A 14,536-nucleotide genomic window follows, 5' to 3' on the forward strand; every position below is an offset into this window, starting at 1 on the left:
CACCCAGATTGCTGGAAACACACAGAGATGCATTCTGGCAATGCTAGGAAGGGACCTGCATTTCCTGCTGTCTATTTCAACTTATTAGTAATAGGATGATGCTTCTGGCACATTAAAATAAATTAATATTGGATTAATTCACTTCAAAAAGGTGTCAAGAAAACACGTTGCAGATTCATTCATCACAAACTTGAGACTAATATGTTTAAAAAAAGAATACCATAGTAATTATATTTACATGTATAATTGCCTAAAGCTGAGCCAAATGACAGAATATATTCTAACACTTCCCAACATGCCTTCAGTGCTGATTAAACCACCAGTTCTTAAAATAAATGTAGTATTTTCAATGCTAACAATAACAGAATGAAATTATTTTAAACAGTCTTGTTTTACTTTAGAAAATGTTTTATCTGAATTACTAAAAGATTTTTTTTATTGCTATTGATTCAAAGTTGTGTTCAGTTACTATTTCTTTGCTTTTCACTGATGGTCATTTAGATATCTTTGAATATCGAGGAAATACAGTTCAGCAGTGCTCTTTTAGTGGTAATAAGCTGGGCAAGGACAACTGCCAAACTTCACATAATTGCCTTAAGTGAAGTACTGCTTGGAACATTTTATAAGACTATAGCTATGTTAAATATAGTATAATACAATGCCAAAAGTAAGAGCAACAGAAAAATCTGAATAAATGTTTTAGCATTTCCACTACCTTATTTATAGGAAGATCAAAATAAACAAAACAAATGGGAGGCTGATTCTGTGCCTTTGACCAGAAAAAAATCCTACCTGTTACAGACCCAACACCTGAGCAGAAGTTGCAGATCTGGACCCCTGATTTGGATGTGCCACTATTCTGATATTTTATTCACACTACCTGCATCTTCAGTAGAAGCTCAGGTACAGTTATATTCTGCTCAAGTTAAATAAACCTGTCAGAATTTCACTGAATGTGGGTGCAGTGTATGAATGATGCACAGTCCCCAGCTGCAGTATAACAAGAAACATTTATTAAAAGTGTACATAGCTTTTATAATATTTTCACTATCAGATTAGAATAACACACACCTGAATAGCCAATAGTGTAACTGTTCATGCATCTGCTAACCAGTAATATAAGTGCTCACATTCCTAATATTCACATCAGCTAGTCTTCCTTAAAACAAGTGGTTTTGTATAACAAAAGCTGCTGTGGTTCTGCTACCTGTTACATTTCAGAAACTTTGTTACATCTCTCCTGCCTTGACTGAATAGCCCTTGTTTTTCTTAACCAAGAGGTCTTTGTTCTGTTATTGCTAAGCATTCTTTGTTTCCTTGCTCCACATCGCCCCTTTTTTTATTTACAAAGCATTGCAAAGTGAGTACAGTGTGTGTCTGCATGAGCATTACCTGCTTTATGTTTTGATTGAAAAGCCGTTGAATTCAAGAAAAGACACATGGTGAACATAACATAATCATCAAAAGTGCTCTAAGTCTTATTATCGCTAAACCAACTACATTTAACCCAAGGTCCAAAACTGAAACTTCCCAACCAGGAGAACAAACCGAAAGGATTCCATCCCTGGTTTTGCTGCAGTTCTCCAGGCAGTTCCTTCAATTCCTGGATGCTTTTGTGAATGGATTCGGAGTGGTCACTCAGGTTCATACAGCACATTCCATCAAAGCCTTCACATCCGTGTCCCTGGGCTAACAATAAAAAGTCTATTGCTGCTCTTTTGTTTAAGAAGCATATTCTTTAAAAGGGCATGTGTGTGTTCCACAACAGCTTGACCCGTTGAGGAATGAGGTATGCCAGTTAAGTGACATATACCCCAAAAGTGAAAGAAAGGTTTTCATTGATTGTGAGACATGTGCTGAACCATTATCAGTTTTCACTGCCTTAGGAGCTCCTAAGGTAGCAATAGCTCACAGCATGTGCTTAAGACATCTCTTGCCTTTTCCCCTTTATGAGCAGAGGCAGCAAAAAATTTGGAATATGTGTCAACTGATACACACACATATTTTAAGGTGCCAAAAGAAGAAACGTGTGTAACATCCATCTGCCAGAATTCATTGACACCTAATCCTCTTGGATTTGTACCTACTGCAGTAGCTAAAGGTGTTAAACATGCACAATCACGCCAAGAATTAAAATTTGTCTAGCTTGAGAAAAAGTAAGATTAAATTGTTTACTCAAAGCTTTTGCATTCTGATGATAGAATTCGTGACAACTTTGCTTGTGTAATTTGATTTGGAACTGTTGCCATCATAGTTAGGGGTCTGCAACTGCATTGCCTTCCACCAGAGGTCCAGGCAAAGATGAGTGAGACCTAAGATGCATAACAAAAACAATGAGATCGGCATTGAACATGATCATACAGAGCAGATAACAGTATAAACAAATTCTTGTTGTGCACTTGCTTTAGAAAGGAGTGTTCAATATGGTTTAAAATGCCAACTACATACAAGGAATCTGATGTTAAGTTGAAAGGCTCATTTTGAAACAATCGAAAAGCCTCTACAGCGGCTGCTAATTCTACCAGCTGTGTCAACCCTGGGTGAAAAATCAGAGTTTTCCCAATCCCCTGTGGAATTTTTCCAGGCAACAACAGCTTTCTGAGTTTTCCCAGAGCCATCGATGAAGACTGTCTTTGCTCCAGACAGGGGCTGTGACGATGTTAGAAAACGCGGCTGTAGAGAAAGATCTTTTAAACATTGGAAAAGTTTACTTTTCGGCAAAGAATTAGCAATGTTTCCCAAAAAGTCTGTCAGGGCAGCCTGTAAAGATTATGATTCCTGGAATATATCCTGAGAAGCATCTTCAGGCAAAGGAATGTGGATATGAGAAGGATCTTCCCCACTTAGAGTTTGGCATTGTTTTCATCCTGTGGAAACAAGTCTAACAATCATGTCAAATAATGTGGTTACTGTTTTTGAAAATGTGTGAAGTAAAAATACCCACTCTAGCCTCCACAATTGTTGTTTATCATCATACTGCTGTGCAAATGCATACGATTGGAATTCAGCTATGATAACAAAAAGTCTCAGTAGTAACTCCTGCTTGTTGTTTGGTTACAAAGGATGTCTGAATTTTATCTGTCACAATTTGCAGTTCTTCACAGGCATCTGGATTGAGTTCACGAGGAGATGTTAAATCTGTGTCCCTTAAGTACATTAAATAAGGGTGACAGTTCTTCAGTGGAGATACCAAGGGGAGGTCTGAGCCAATTAAATGTTCCAAATAATTTTTGCAAATCATGTAGTGTTTTAATAGAGGCCCACAGCCCAATGGGCTGAGGAACAATTTTCTGTTCAAATAATAGGAATCATAGGTATTACCAAGGTGGGACAATTTGAACTTTGTCTGCTGCAATACAAAGATCAAATTTGTCAAGAAAATGATGCAAAAAGGCAAAATGGCTTTGCAATACAACAAGAGTCATCCGCTGCTAGCAGTATATCACCCATATAATGATACAATAGAACTGTTGAAAATTGTTGCTGCAGAGGTTGTAAAGCACTTGCTAACACAAATTGGCATACTGTAGGACTGTTTTTTCATCCCTTGTGGTAACACAACCCAGTGATACCTTTGCATGGGTTCACTGTTGTTCAAGGATGGTAATAAATAAGCAAAACGAGGTGCATCATCAGGATGCAATGCAATTGTGAAAAAACAGTCTTTTAAGTCAATAATTAACAATTCCCAAGTTTCAGGGATCATTGCTGGATTAGGAATTCCAGGTTGCTGTGCACCCATCGGGGCTGTTACTGCACTGATAGCTCTCAGATTTTGTAAGAGTCTACATTTGCCAGTCTCTTTTGGAATCACAAATATAGGGGTGTCCAGCGGGGTAGAGGAAGGAGCTGTATTTCCCAGATCCAATTGTTCCTTGACCAGCTTTTGTGCTTGTTGAAGCCATTCCCCTCTGAGGGGCCACTGATCAATCCACACAGGAGTATTAGTGCTCCATGTGAGTTTAAGTCTCGGCTGCACATCAGTGACCCCTTTTGAAATTTGTTGTCAATGTCAGTCCCCACTGTGACAACAGATGTCTTCCCCACAGTGTACATGGAGTAGAAAGTACATACGGTTTGAGCTGTGCTTGTTTCCCTTCTGGCTCACGTACCGTGAGTTCTTTCGCTGACTCCTGTGGCATCTGCTGACCTCTGATGCCTGCAATTATCGCTGCTGGAGTTGTTAAGGGCCATGTGGGTGGCCATTCACGTCTATTGATGATGGTTATGTCTGCTCCAGTATCTATTAATCCTGTCAAAGACTTGCCATCTATAACACAGGTTAGAAAAGGTTGTTGTACTGAAACACCAGTACTGTTGTACTGAAATTTAGACCAGTAAATGATAGGAATGCCTGTACTTCCAAAACCTCCAGTGCCCCTGTCAGCATTGACAGATGGTATCAATTGCATATCTGGCAATATAGGGAGTGGTATCAGTTGAGCAGTGCATGATCCTGCTGGCATAGTACAAGGTGGGTTAGGAATCCAAGCTATGATTTTTATTTCACCCCTAGAAGCAGAGTCGATGATTCCTGGTAAAGTAAAAAGTCCACTTTCAGATGATGAAGACTTCCCAAGTATGGGAAGCATGGCATTTAAAAGGAAGGGGTCCATTTAAGCCTGTGGGTATAAGGTGAACCAATGTGTCATTTATTGTGGTTGTGGTGGAAACTGCCAAGTCCAAGCCAGCATTTCCTGGGCTTCTCCTTCTGTAACTTGAGCTGTGTTAGTTTGCTGTGGCTGGATCCTGTTTTGTTGTGGGGCACCAGATCCTGCTCCCTGCTTCGACTTTCCCCGTTGTGGCAGAGGTTTGCCATCTTTGTCATACTTGGAATGGCATTCATTACTCCAGTGGTAACCTTTCTTGCATCTGGGGCACTTTTTACTAGGTTTTTTATTCCCTTGCTTTTTCTTTGAGCACTGCTTTTTTACGTGACCTTCCTCTCCACAGTCAAAGCATTTAATTGCTGCCCAAGCCACTTTTAGCTGTTGAGCTAAGGCAGTTGCTAGTAAATCTTCTTTGTATTGTTCTGTACCAACATGTACACAAGTTTTGATAAAGTCAGTTAAGGAAATACCAGGATTGTTTTTGATTTGATCAAGTGCTTTACGACAGTCAGTATTAGCATTTTCATAGGCTAAGGATTTCAATAATATTTCTGCTGCAGCTGGTAAATCAATTTGCCTGTTCACAGCTGTTTGCAAGCGATCGATAAAAGTAATGTAGGGTTCTTGGGGTCCTTGCCTTATGGTGGAGAAGCCAGGCTCAGTTTTGTCAATGTCCGGCACTCTTTTCAGAGCTCTTATAGCCAGCCCCCTCACTTGGTTATATGTCTCTGGGGGCATTCTTAACTGATCTCTTTTGGTTGCCTGAGCTCCAGTCCCTGCCAAATGATCCTTTGTTATTCCAGCATTACCAGTGTTCATGTTAGCCCATGCTTGATTTTCACATAACTCTTCATACTCTGCCCACCATATCAAATATTGTCTTGCTGTCATAATAAATTTAAATAAAGCTTTCCAGTCAGCAGGTAACATAACATAGTTTTTTGCTATAACTTCTACAACTCCCATTGTATAGGAAGACTGCAGACCATATTTTTTGACAGAATTTCTTAATACCTTAACCATTTCATAAGAAATTTGCTCATGACGAGGCTGATTGCCTTGATAGACTGTGGGCATAGCACGGAGAAATTCAACGTCCCCAGGATCTAATGCTTGTCTTTGGCAGGTGTCTAGGAAGTGTTTTGGCTCAGGGGACAGCAAAAGTTCATTGTCAGTCATATGTCTTAAGGGCTCAGAGGGTGGGGGACATGAGTGCTGTTTTAGCACCTTTGCATCAGTAGATGGTGATGCAGCCATAGTTTTCAGTGGCTGTGACTTTATGGCAGGATATAACTCACATTCCTGTCTTAGATCAATAGCTCTTAGATTTACGAGATTGCCCTCCAGTTCCTCCCCATTCATTCCCTCCTTCACTTGCAAAACAGCCAAATCAGGATGTGAAAGCGGTGCTGTGTGTTCAGGGGAAGAGTCTGCAGATGAGTTTATGGCTGGGTGTAATGTTTCTTCTGAATCGCGAGAAGCTTGTAGTGCAGAATATACAATTCCCCATGTAATAAATTCATCACAGTTAACCTCATGACTGTCTAATTGATGAGTCTTTAGAGACTCCCCCACTTGCCTCCAGTGACAGAGGTCATAGGAGCCATCAGGGGGATACCAAGGACAGTAAGTTTTCACCCATATAAGGAGTTGTATAAGTTTGCTTTCTTGTATATTATAGCCTTGTTCCTTTGTAATATGCAATAAACAGTCTTTATGGAGAGTTTCCAGTTTACTTATATTATTGCCCATTTTTATGGGGAAATTTTCCTGGCTGCTCATAAGGCTAACCTGTTCCTTAGCCAGTGATGAAAGGAGTCCTCAGTGATCCCTGAAGGCCACTGTTGGTACAGTGGGGATACGCCGCAGGTCCAGGATCACCTAGGAGATCGTAAATCCCTGTTCAGGGAGCTGTTTGCAGCATAGGAATGATGCATGGTCCCCAGCTGTGAACAACTAGAAAGCATCTATTAAAAACATTTATTAATATTTTCACTATCAGATTAGAATAACACGTGCCTGGATAGCCAATACTGTAACAGTTCATGTGTCTGCTAACTGCTAATATAAGTGATCATGTTCCTAATATTCTCATCAGCTTTTTTCTCCTTAAAACAAGTGCTTGTATAACAATTTTTTCTGCAAACTACCGTGGTTCTGCTACCTGTTACATTTCAGAAACTTTGTTACATCTCTCCTGCCTTGACTGAATAGTCCTTGATGTTCTTAACCAAGAGGTCTTTGTTCTCTTATTGCTAAGCATTCTTTGTTTTCTTGCCCCACATCTGGGGATGAGTGTGGATCTATTCTTCTTGTAGTTATGACAGGCAGATGAAATACAGATGGAGTAATAAAGATACCTCTAGCAAAAGAGTCTCAGCATACTTAGTAGCTGATCTTTGTGCACTTTACAAGGGAAGACCATAAAAATCTTATTTGTCTGAAGTACTTAATATCTTATGATTTTAAAAAATCAATCATAAAAGCCTCTTAAAGATTCTTAAAAGTACTGGAATATTTCATAACCAGTGTCCAAGGCAAAGAGTGATGTCTCTAATAAGACTAGGATATTCCCACAGTCTTTCTTCCTTAGTCTGCTGCTTTAAATCATAACTGCTAACAGTTAAATAATTACAACTGATAGTATTGTCATGCAAAGCTTAGGTGGAAAATATATTTTTAAATATACTAAATTTATCACACATCTGAGCTCTGGAGGGAAAAATTCCACACAGCCAGTACTCCAGAGGAAAAGATACTGTATACTCTCAGCAAGCTCATTTCAGAAAGCCCTCAGGCCCCAAATCTCTCCCTCCTAGCCATCAAGATTGAAATGGAATACAGGGCATCAGAAGCTCAAAAATGCACTTGGGATGCAATCCTCTTGGGACTTTAAATATTAATACGAAGAATCTTAAACCTTCGGCTACCGGGCAGCCGAGACAGACAGCAAAACATTGTGAGGAGTCACGCCCCCTTCTGCCGATCTCTCCTTGCAACAACAACGCAAAATTACAGTGAACCAGCTGCAGGCAACAGATCATGTATGCAAGATGCCCAACGTGCTGCCTGTATTTCATTAATCTGTCTGCCGTTTCACAAAGATATGCATGGTGATTCTGATAAGGGAATTCAAACGCAGCATGGTCTCATTTTCATCGCTGTGAAGTTACCGGCTGGCTTCAGGTCTGTGTGCTGCAGCCTCTGGTCAGTAACTGCACAGAGCCTGCACAACCTGCTGGCCCTCAGGGACAGCACCTCACCACCAAGCGGGGGAACAGCACCTTCCTCAGAGCTCCTGCCCAAACCCACCATTAAGATAAATCTGCAGGGGTTTGGCTCAGCTAATCTTGCCTTTTGATCACATACTTCAGTCATATAAAAGCCTTGTTTAGTTGCAGCTGGATATAAATTACACTAATACTAACTCAGGCCATCTTCCTCCCAAACTCTCAGTAAGTCAGATTGTGCTTTCAAATAAGTGCAGGAACCAAACCGGACCCCTGTGACACACAATGCAAAAACAGGCAAGAAAATAACTAGGTTCAGAAATATTCTGGCACCACTTGCCACCCCAGGTAGCTCAGGAAAATAAACCAATCCCAAAGAAATGCAAGACTGAAAGAAAAATCATAGGTTTCTTTATGCTCATAAGTTTGATACAACCCTCTATTGTTTAAGCCTTCAGGGTGTTCTAGTGTCATATTTCCATGCTTTTCTCTCTACAACCAGAAAACATAAATGCATGCTTTAGTTAAAAAAGAGTAAGGCAAGACACTTACACTAATATATTCCCAAATTTTCAATAGCTGGAAAAAAGAGCAATTACCTTGACACTTGAACTTCAAATGTAGAAGCTGGCAAAGTGGGAGAGAGATTGATCACACACTTCCTATTTCTAGTTTATCAGCTGGAGAGCTATCTGGATCTGCAGCACCAGAGAGAGAGAGAATGCAAAAGGTGGTCAGGTAAACAGCTATAAATCACAGGGGCCATCATCTACTCATCAGATACTCATTTTATTTTATTTTATGCTATATGCCATAATTCTAGACCAGATTCCTCTGCTAATTTAATCTGAATTTGGGTCATGGTAGGAATTTACAACACAAATCAAACTCAGTGAACAGAAAATGTTTTATTATCTAGAAAATATACTCTTTTGTTGACAATCATCAGTGATACATATTCCTTACATTCTTTTTTTTTTTTCTTCTAATGAGACAGGTTATTCTTTAAAAAGATATGTCCAACACATTCAAACAGAAACTCCAAATTTTCAAACTCTGCCCTAGAGAGCTCTTTAGATTATGCACATTTCATGTGGATTTTGCTATTACTCAGTCATGAAGCTTTGTAGTATGCTTATGCAATAAAGGAGTTAAACCAGATGAGGGCTGTATTATTGCTCCAATACTGTCAGGCATTCTGCATACAGGAGTGAAATATAAATTGCATAATTTAATAAATGTTTAATTTGATAGCCATCATGGGTGTGTTTTCTTGATGAATAATATGTAGATGTTAGCAGTTTTCTTATGGATGGAAATGACACTGACCTTGTATTTATAAGCCCATCAACAAATCAGAGATCAATTATTTCAAAGAGCTGAGAAGCAAGAATAATGAATTCTTTAGTTTATCCTCAACTAAATACCTGTACTCTGACACTTTGTAAAACATCACAGTGTGAAATTTCCTTCTAGTCTTTGGAAGCCAGTAGTGTTTGCTTGTAGATCCTAATCTCTCCTCCATCCAATTCTCATCTATTTCAGTTTACCCTTACCTCAATCACTGCAACCAAATAACTGAAGAGAAACTACATTTTTTTCCCCAAGCTTTTTGTAAAGAGGAAGGAGCAGTTTTCTCTGTAAATCTCTAGGCTTACCAGCCAGCTGTTAATTTACTGTGACTTCCTTCTGCAGATCTTAAATTGGATGCATGTTTAACCAGGGAAAATGTTGCAAAAAGCAAAGGCAAGTACTGCTGGAACAATTTCTTTATGTGATGTTACAGAATTTTAAATAAAAAATTAAAAAGCCACACTCCTTTTGCAGGCAATGCCTCTACTGATGTGAATGACCATTGGCATCCTTTATGCACGGAACTCTGCACCAACTACTGCAGACACCAGGAGAGTTGTTCCCTAGGCAGCATCCTGGACTGTGCAGGCAGAACAGCCACACTGTGCCAACACCTCTGCTGTGGGCAAAACCTCCCCAGGGACAGGGAGCTTCTTCTCTATAGTGGTGTATCAGTGGTGGTTTATCAATCTGATTTTCTGCTAGCACACAACAAAGAAAAGCAGAAGAGGAAATAAAGTCTCTTCCAAATTTCTCAAACAAAATTGATCCATATCCTTCAATACTGTGGGGTAGGGGCTAGAATATCACACTACTGGGAACGTCTGAGAAAGGAGAGAGAAAAAGTCATGCATTTATTGACTCCAAAAGCAGACATTCAACTAAACTTCTGTACCAGGAGAAATTTCAAATCCCCACAGTAAAAGTCAGCATTTAAAGCATTCCTGTCATACATGGGGAATATAAAATGGTCCCTAGATTTCATGTTGAAAAGGTTAAAATTATCCAGATTTACTTTGATGCTGGGGGTCAAATCAACAAATGTTAAATAGATCTTAATTTTAAAAGAGAAAAGAAATAATGAGTTAAACAGTAAAGAAAAAAATTACATATCACATAATGAGAATATTTACTAGATTAAATTTAGTGGGGGACAGTTTCTCATGTATTTTATGTAAATACGTTATTTGAATGTGTTCAATCTCATTCATTATATTGCTGTTTGTAGGTATAGCAGATGATTTTTACCTCTCAAGATTAATCAGTGTTTAAATATTCACTGTGATCTAATTAAAATACTGACAGTTTTGGAAATATTCTGTATTATAGGAATTATCTCTCAAAGGAATTTATTTTATCAAATATGGTTTTAATGATAGAAAATGATAATATGAACGTTAACAACCAAACATGTTGAATCATATGCTGAGACATTAAGAACATTTTCCAGAAAAAATAAAGCCACGGTGGCTTTTAAAGATACATCTTGGCTGTACAAGTTTCACCCAGCTGATTAGAATGACTAGCAGGCTGAACTGACAGATACAATTACTTTTTCCTGCCACAGTAACAGCTTGGTTTTTTTTCTACATAGTTGCTTGTGTTTCTTTTGTGAAAGCAAAACAGAAAAAAGAGCAGTACAAAATTGGTTTTCATTGAAGAAACCCTGCCTGTTTGGTTTTTACTAAAACTAAGTCTTAATTACAAATATGTTATTTGTTCAAATATTTTTTGCATCTGTGTATTATCTTTACTCACCATTGTAAAACAGACCTGCAGGATTTTCTAGGTAGTCATAAAGAATCTGGCACTAAATACGGATTTTTTTAATGTATGCAAGTGTGCAGAGCGTGTTTCTATATAAGTATTTTAGAATTTGTTATTTCCATGTAAGTATAAAGAGAAGTGTAGCATCAGTAGATTTTTCAGATCTGTCTATTTAAAATGCAAAGATGTGCATATGTGAGGGTAAAGGTCTATGTCTATAAAAAGCCATTTTAAAAGCTCAAATTCCTAATTATTTTTTTAAAGATTCATGGAGATTCTTTCATTCAGATCACCTTTCAATTTTTAATTTACTTTATTAAGATCTCAATAAATCATCATATTGTGAACTTCTCTATCTGGAATTCATTAACAGATCAGAAGATAATTTATCAACCACATCTCATATATTGCTTCTCATACATCAATTTGTCATTCTCTGCTTTTATTCTCTTTTATGGCTAAGAAATCTTATCTAATTTGAAATTTCTATTCATCCAGGACATATAAATTTTGACTATTTAAAGTCATCTAAATGCTTAGGTTAACTAAGTTTACATATGCCAACTTTTTAAACTTTTGTGCTTGATAGATGAAAGTCTTAAGATACCAAATACTATCTGAAGGAACAGAAGTATATTTTATAGAATTCATTTAGAGTATGCAGACTATCATTAGATAAGAACTCCTTGTGGATTAGCAGAAACTGGAAAGTCACAGAGACTTTACAACATTTAAACATACTATTGCCTAATTCTGAAAAACACAAAAAAGGCAAGTCTTAACAATCTTAGCAGGCCAAAAACAGTCCCATTTAAAACTTTGTAATATAAACAAAGGAATGATTCCATACACATCTGATAAAACCCATCAGCAAGGATAATAAAAAGTATGTGATTTTGTAATAGCACCTTCTCAGGAGGGAATATAAAAGAATTTATGGAATGGAGACATGAAGTTGAAGCAGAAGAAGCTGTAGATAATCTCTCAACATTTTGCAAGACTGCAACTATGAAATACAGTTGTGAGAAACTGTGAGCAATGATCAATATAACATTAATTCCCCCTAAATTTTCATGCTTACGTTGTAGCTACCTGCATATAAGTATTGCCTGATTTTTTTTTTTTTTCAATTAGAAGTAATATGCAGAAGGGGAAGAAATATTCACTTATAGAACACAGTTCATCTGACCTATTTTAAACATCTGTGCAAAAGAATACAAATAATGCCCTAAAGATATCTGTTGCCATTCACTGAAATATACATAAGAGTTAACATTTGCAAATATATGCACTGAAAGTGTTTAAGTTCAACCAGATGAATCTTACTCAAATTGTTATCAATGAGAAGAGCAAATGAAAATTGTTTATATATAAACTTGGATGAAAACAACCATATTGTCTCACTCTGGCAACCAAAAACATTGTTGTGGCCATAAATAATTGTGGGAGTTCAAGTAGAATGTATTCTCTTTAATTCACATACTGCCTATTTTTATTTGCCATTGTGCTCAAGGTCTTTGCTTTTAAACCTGCATCTCTTTTATCCATTCTGCAAACTACTCAAAGGAAAAAAAAAATTACTAACTGCTGTTAATGAACCCTTAAAAGCTGCTATGATCAGCTCCTGACTTGCCTCAATGACCTCCTGAAACAGCAAATGCTAATGAATGGTTATACTCCAGGAAAAAAAATTGCTTTGGTCCTTAATTTCACTTTATCTCCTTACTTCATACATTGAGATAGTGGTAAAAGGAAGACAGTAGTCATTTCTTACTAATCTTCTCACTTCAATCAAATCCCTATTATTCACCTTATTCAGACTGAATTAGCCTTGCTCTTTTCAATCACTCTTTGTTCCTATAGAAGTTCTACCATACTCTTAATCACCTTCTTTACACCTACCTGGATGCTTTCAGTCTCAGCTTTATCTTCCTGAGGCAGCTGCCAGAGAAGGCTCTGGGATCACAAACAGGTACAGAAACTGCAGAAACAGTTTCTTACATAGGGTTTTCCAGATTCCCCGTGAGCTCGTGCACGCAATTGTTCATTCCTCCAACTTGAAAAACGAGTTGTTCTTGTGCCAGTTTGTGGACTGTAAATAATCTTCTAGATTACACAATAGGCTGTAGAATCTGTGAAAGTTTCTAATGACAACACAAACTTGTGAACTTTGTAAATAAAATATAGTCACGAGAACAAAGAGGCAGTCTATCAAAGTAAATATTTTACAACTCCATGGGAGTAGTGTGGGAAAATACTGTGAATTGTATGATAGAAAATGCAGGTCAAGCAGCCACAGGACTGAGAGAAAGTATAAAGAACATGAAGAGCTGAGTGATGCCTGAAGAGGGCACCTAAAACCAGAAACTAGACAAGAATAAGGGAACAAATGTAAGTATTTATTTGAAGGGCCTTCAAAGGTACACCCTGGGAAGTCTAGGGGTTACTGCCAAAATGGACCCCAAGATGGACCACAGGTCACGAGTTCTTCCCAGTTTTATAAGTTTGGTTCATTTGCATAACAGGGTTAATTCTCCAATTAAAGCTTCAGTTAATTATGTAGTTTCCCCAAGCTTCCCCCTCTTTAGAGGCTTTTGGTTTATACTTTTGAGCCTAGGACAGTCTGAGTGTCCTTGGAGAGCAGGCCTGGAGAGGCTTTGTTATGTCTACCTGGCATGAGAGAGCAGAAGTTAACAGGCTACAAGAAACTTCAGAGTTACACACTAGGCAGTACAGGATTTGAAAAATATGAAAGTTAAAAACCTAAGGCATCAAGAGGAAGTCATAGGAAGTCATAGGAAATTTTTAAAAAGAGTAGAAAATTAGATGATCTAGGCTACCTGCCTCGGTGGAAGGAGAAATAGTGGTAGGAGAAAGACACTGAGAGATCAGGGGTATTTTATTCTGGTAAAAGTATCAGAGGAAATTAATTCTGACAAAATCCTTATAAAATTTTGTTCTGAATCCTATGAAGTTTATCTGAAGTTTATATCTTCTGCCCTCCTCACCAAAAAAATGCATAATGATCAAGTGAGACATTTTGCTCCTTTAAATTAAATTGGATGCCAAGAATGAAGCATTAAAGAACAATGTTTCCTGGACAAAATTATAACTGCATTTGTAAAGTTTATTGATGTTCATAAAAAAAGGACAGAGGTGGCATAACCCAGCTTAATGATCTTGGAAGTAAAACCATGACTGAAAATCTTGAAAGATTTCCTACACATTTCAGTGTACATAACATCGATAGAGTATTTGGGCTAAATTAATCTGACTGTTGATATCAACCTAATTACACGAGGGACAAAGTGAAGTCACATTTTCTTGAAAAATTTACAGTTATATAAAACCAAAGAAAAAAGAAGTTACTAAGCATTTTGTCATAAAGCTTCTTAAACAGATTCTGCATGGCCACAGGAAAAATAAAAATAAATAAATTTTTAAGAAAAGAAAAGCTACAGTTAGCAGAGAACTGTGATACCCAAAGGACGAGATCCACCAGCAGAGATGCAGATGAATCTAAGGTTTTATTTGGAAGCATCAGTATATATATCTCTACTCCTTAAAGCTTTTTTT

General features: G+C 37.7%; 1 protein-coding gene across 3 annotated transcripts; it reads right to left on the reverse strand.

Annotated features, from left to right (window-relative positions):
• Nucleotides 1–991: 991 nt before the first annotated feature.
• Nucleotides 992–13,057, reverse strand: LOC138112514 (endogenous retrovirus group K member 10 Gag polyprotein). Of its 3 annotated transcripts, none has more exons than XM_069019764.1 (3): nt 12,863–13,057; nt 8,440–8,538; nt 992–6,491 (listed from the first exon to the last, which is right to left on the reverse strand). In XM_069019764.1, the coding sequence occupies exon 3, from the start codon at nt 6,390–6,392 to the stop codon at nt 4,653–4,655; it is 1,740 nt and encodes a 579-aa protein (XP_068875865.1). In that variant the 5' UTR covers nt 6,393–6,491; nt 8,440–8,538; nt 12,863–13,057; the 3' UTR covers nt 992–4,652. The 3 variants fall into 3 exon arrangements, with proteins under 3 accessions (XP_068875865.1, XP_068875867.1, XP_068875866.1); XM_069019766.1 differs by having other exon boundaries at nt 992–6,566; XM_069019765.1 differs by having other exon boundaries at nt 992–6,577.
• Nucleotides 13,058–14,536: the final 1,479 nt, after the last annotated feature.

This window comes from Aphelocoma coerulescens, chromosome 6, assembly GCF_041296385.1.
Source record: "Aphelocoma coerulescens isolate FSJ_1873_10779 chromosome 6, UR_Acoe_1.0, whole genome shotgun sequence".
NCBI classification, from domain to species: domain Eukaryota; kingdom Metazoa; phylum Chordata; class Aves; order Passeriformes; family Corvidae; genus Aphelocoma; species Aphelocoma coerulescens.

Excerpts from the sequence above, each read along its gene's own strand:
- LOC138112514 (XM_069019764.1), bottom strand. The coding sequence starts at position 6,392 with ATGAGCAGCCAGGAAAATTTCCCCATAAAAATGGGCAATAATATAAGT.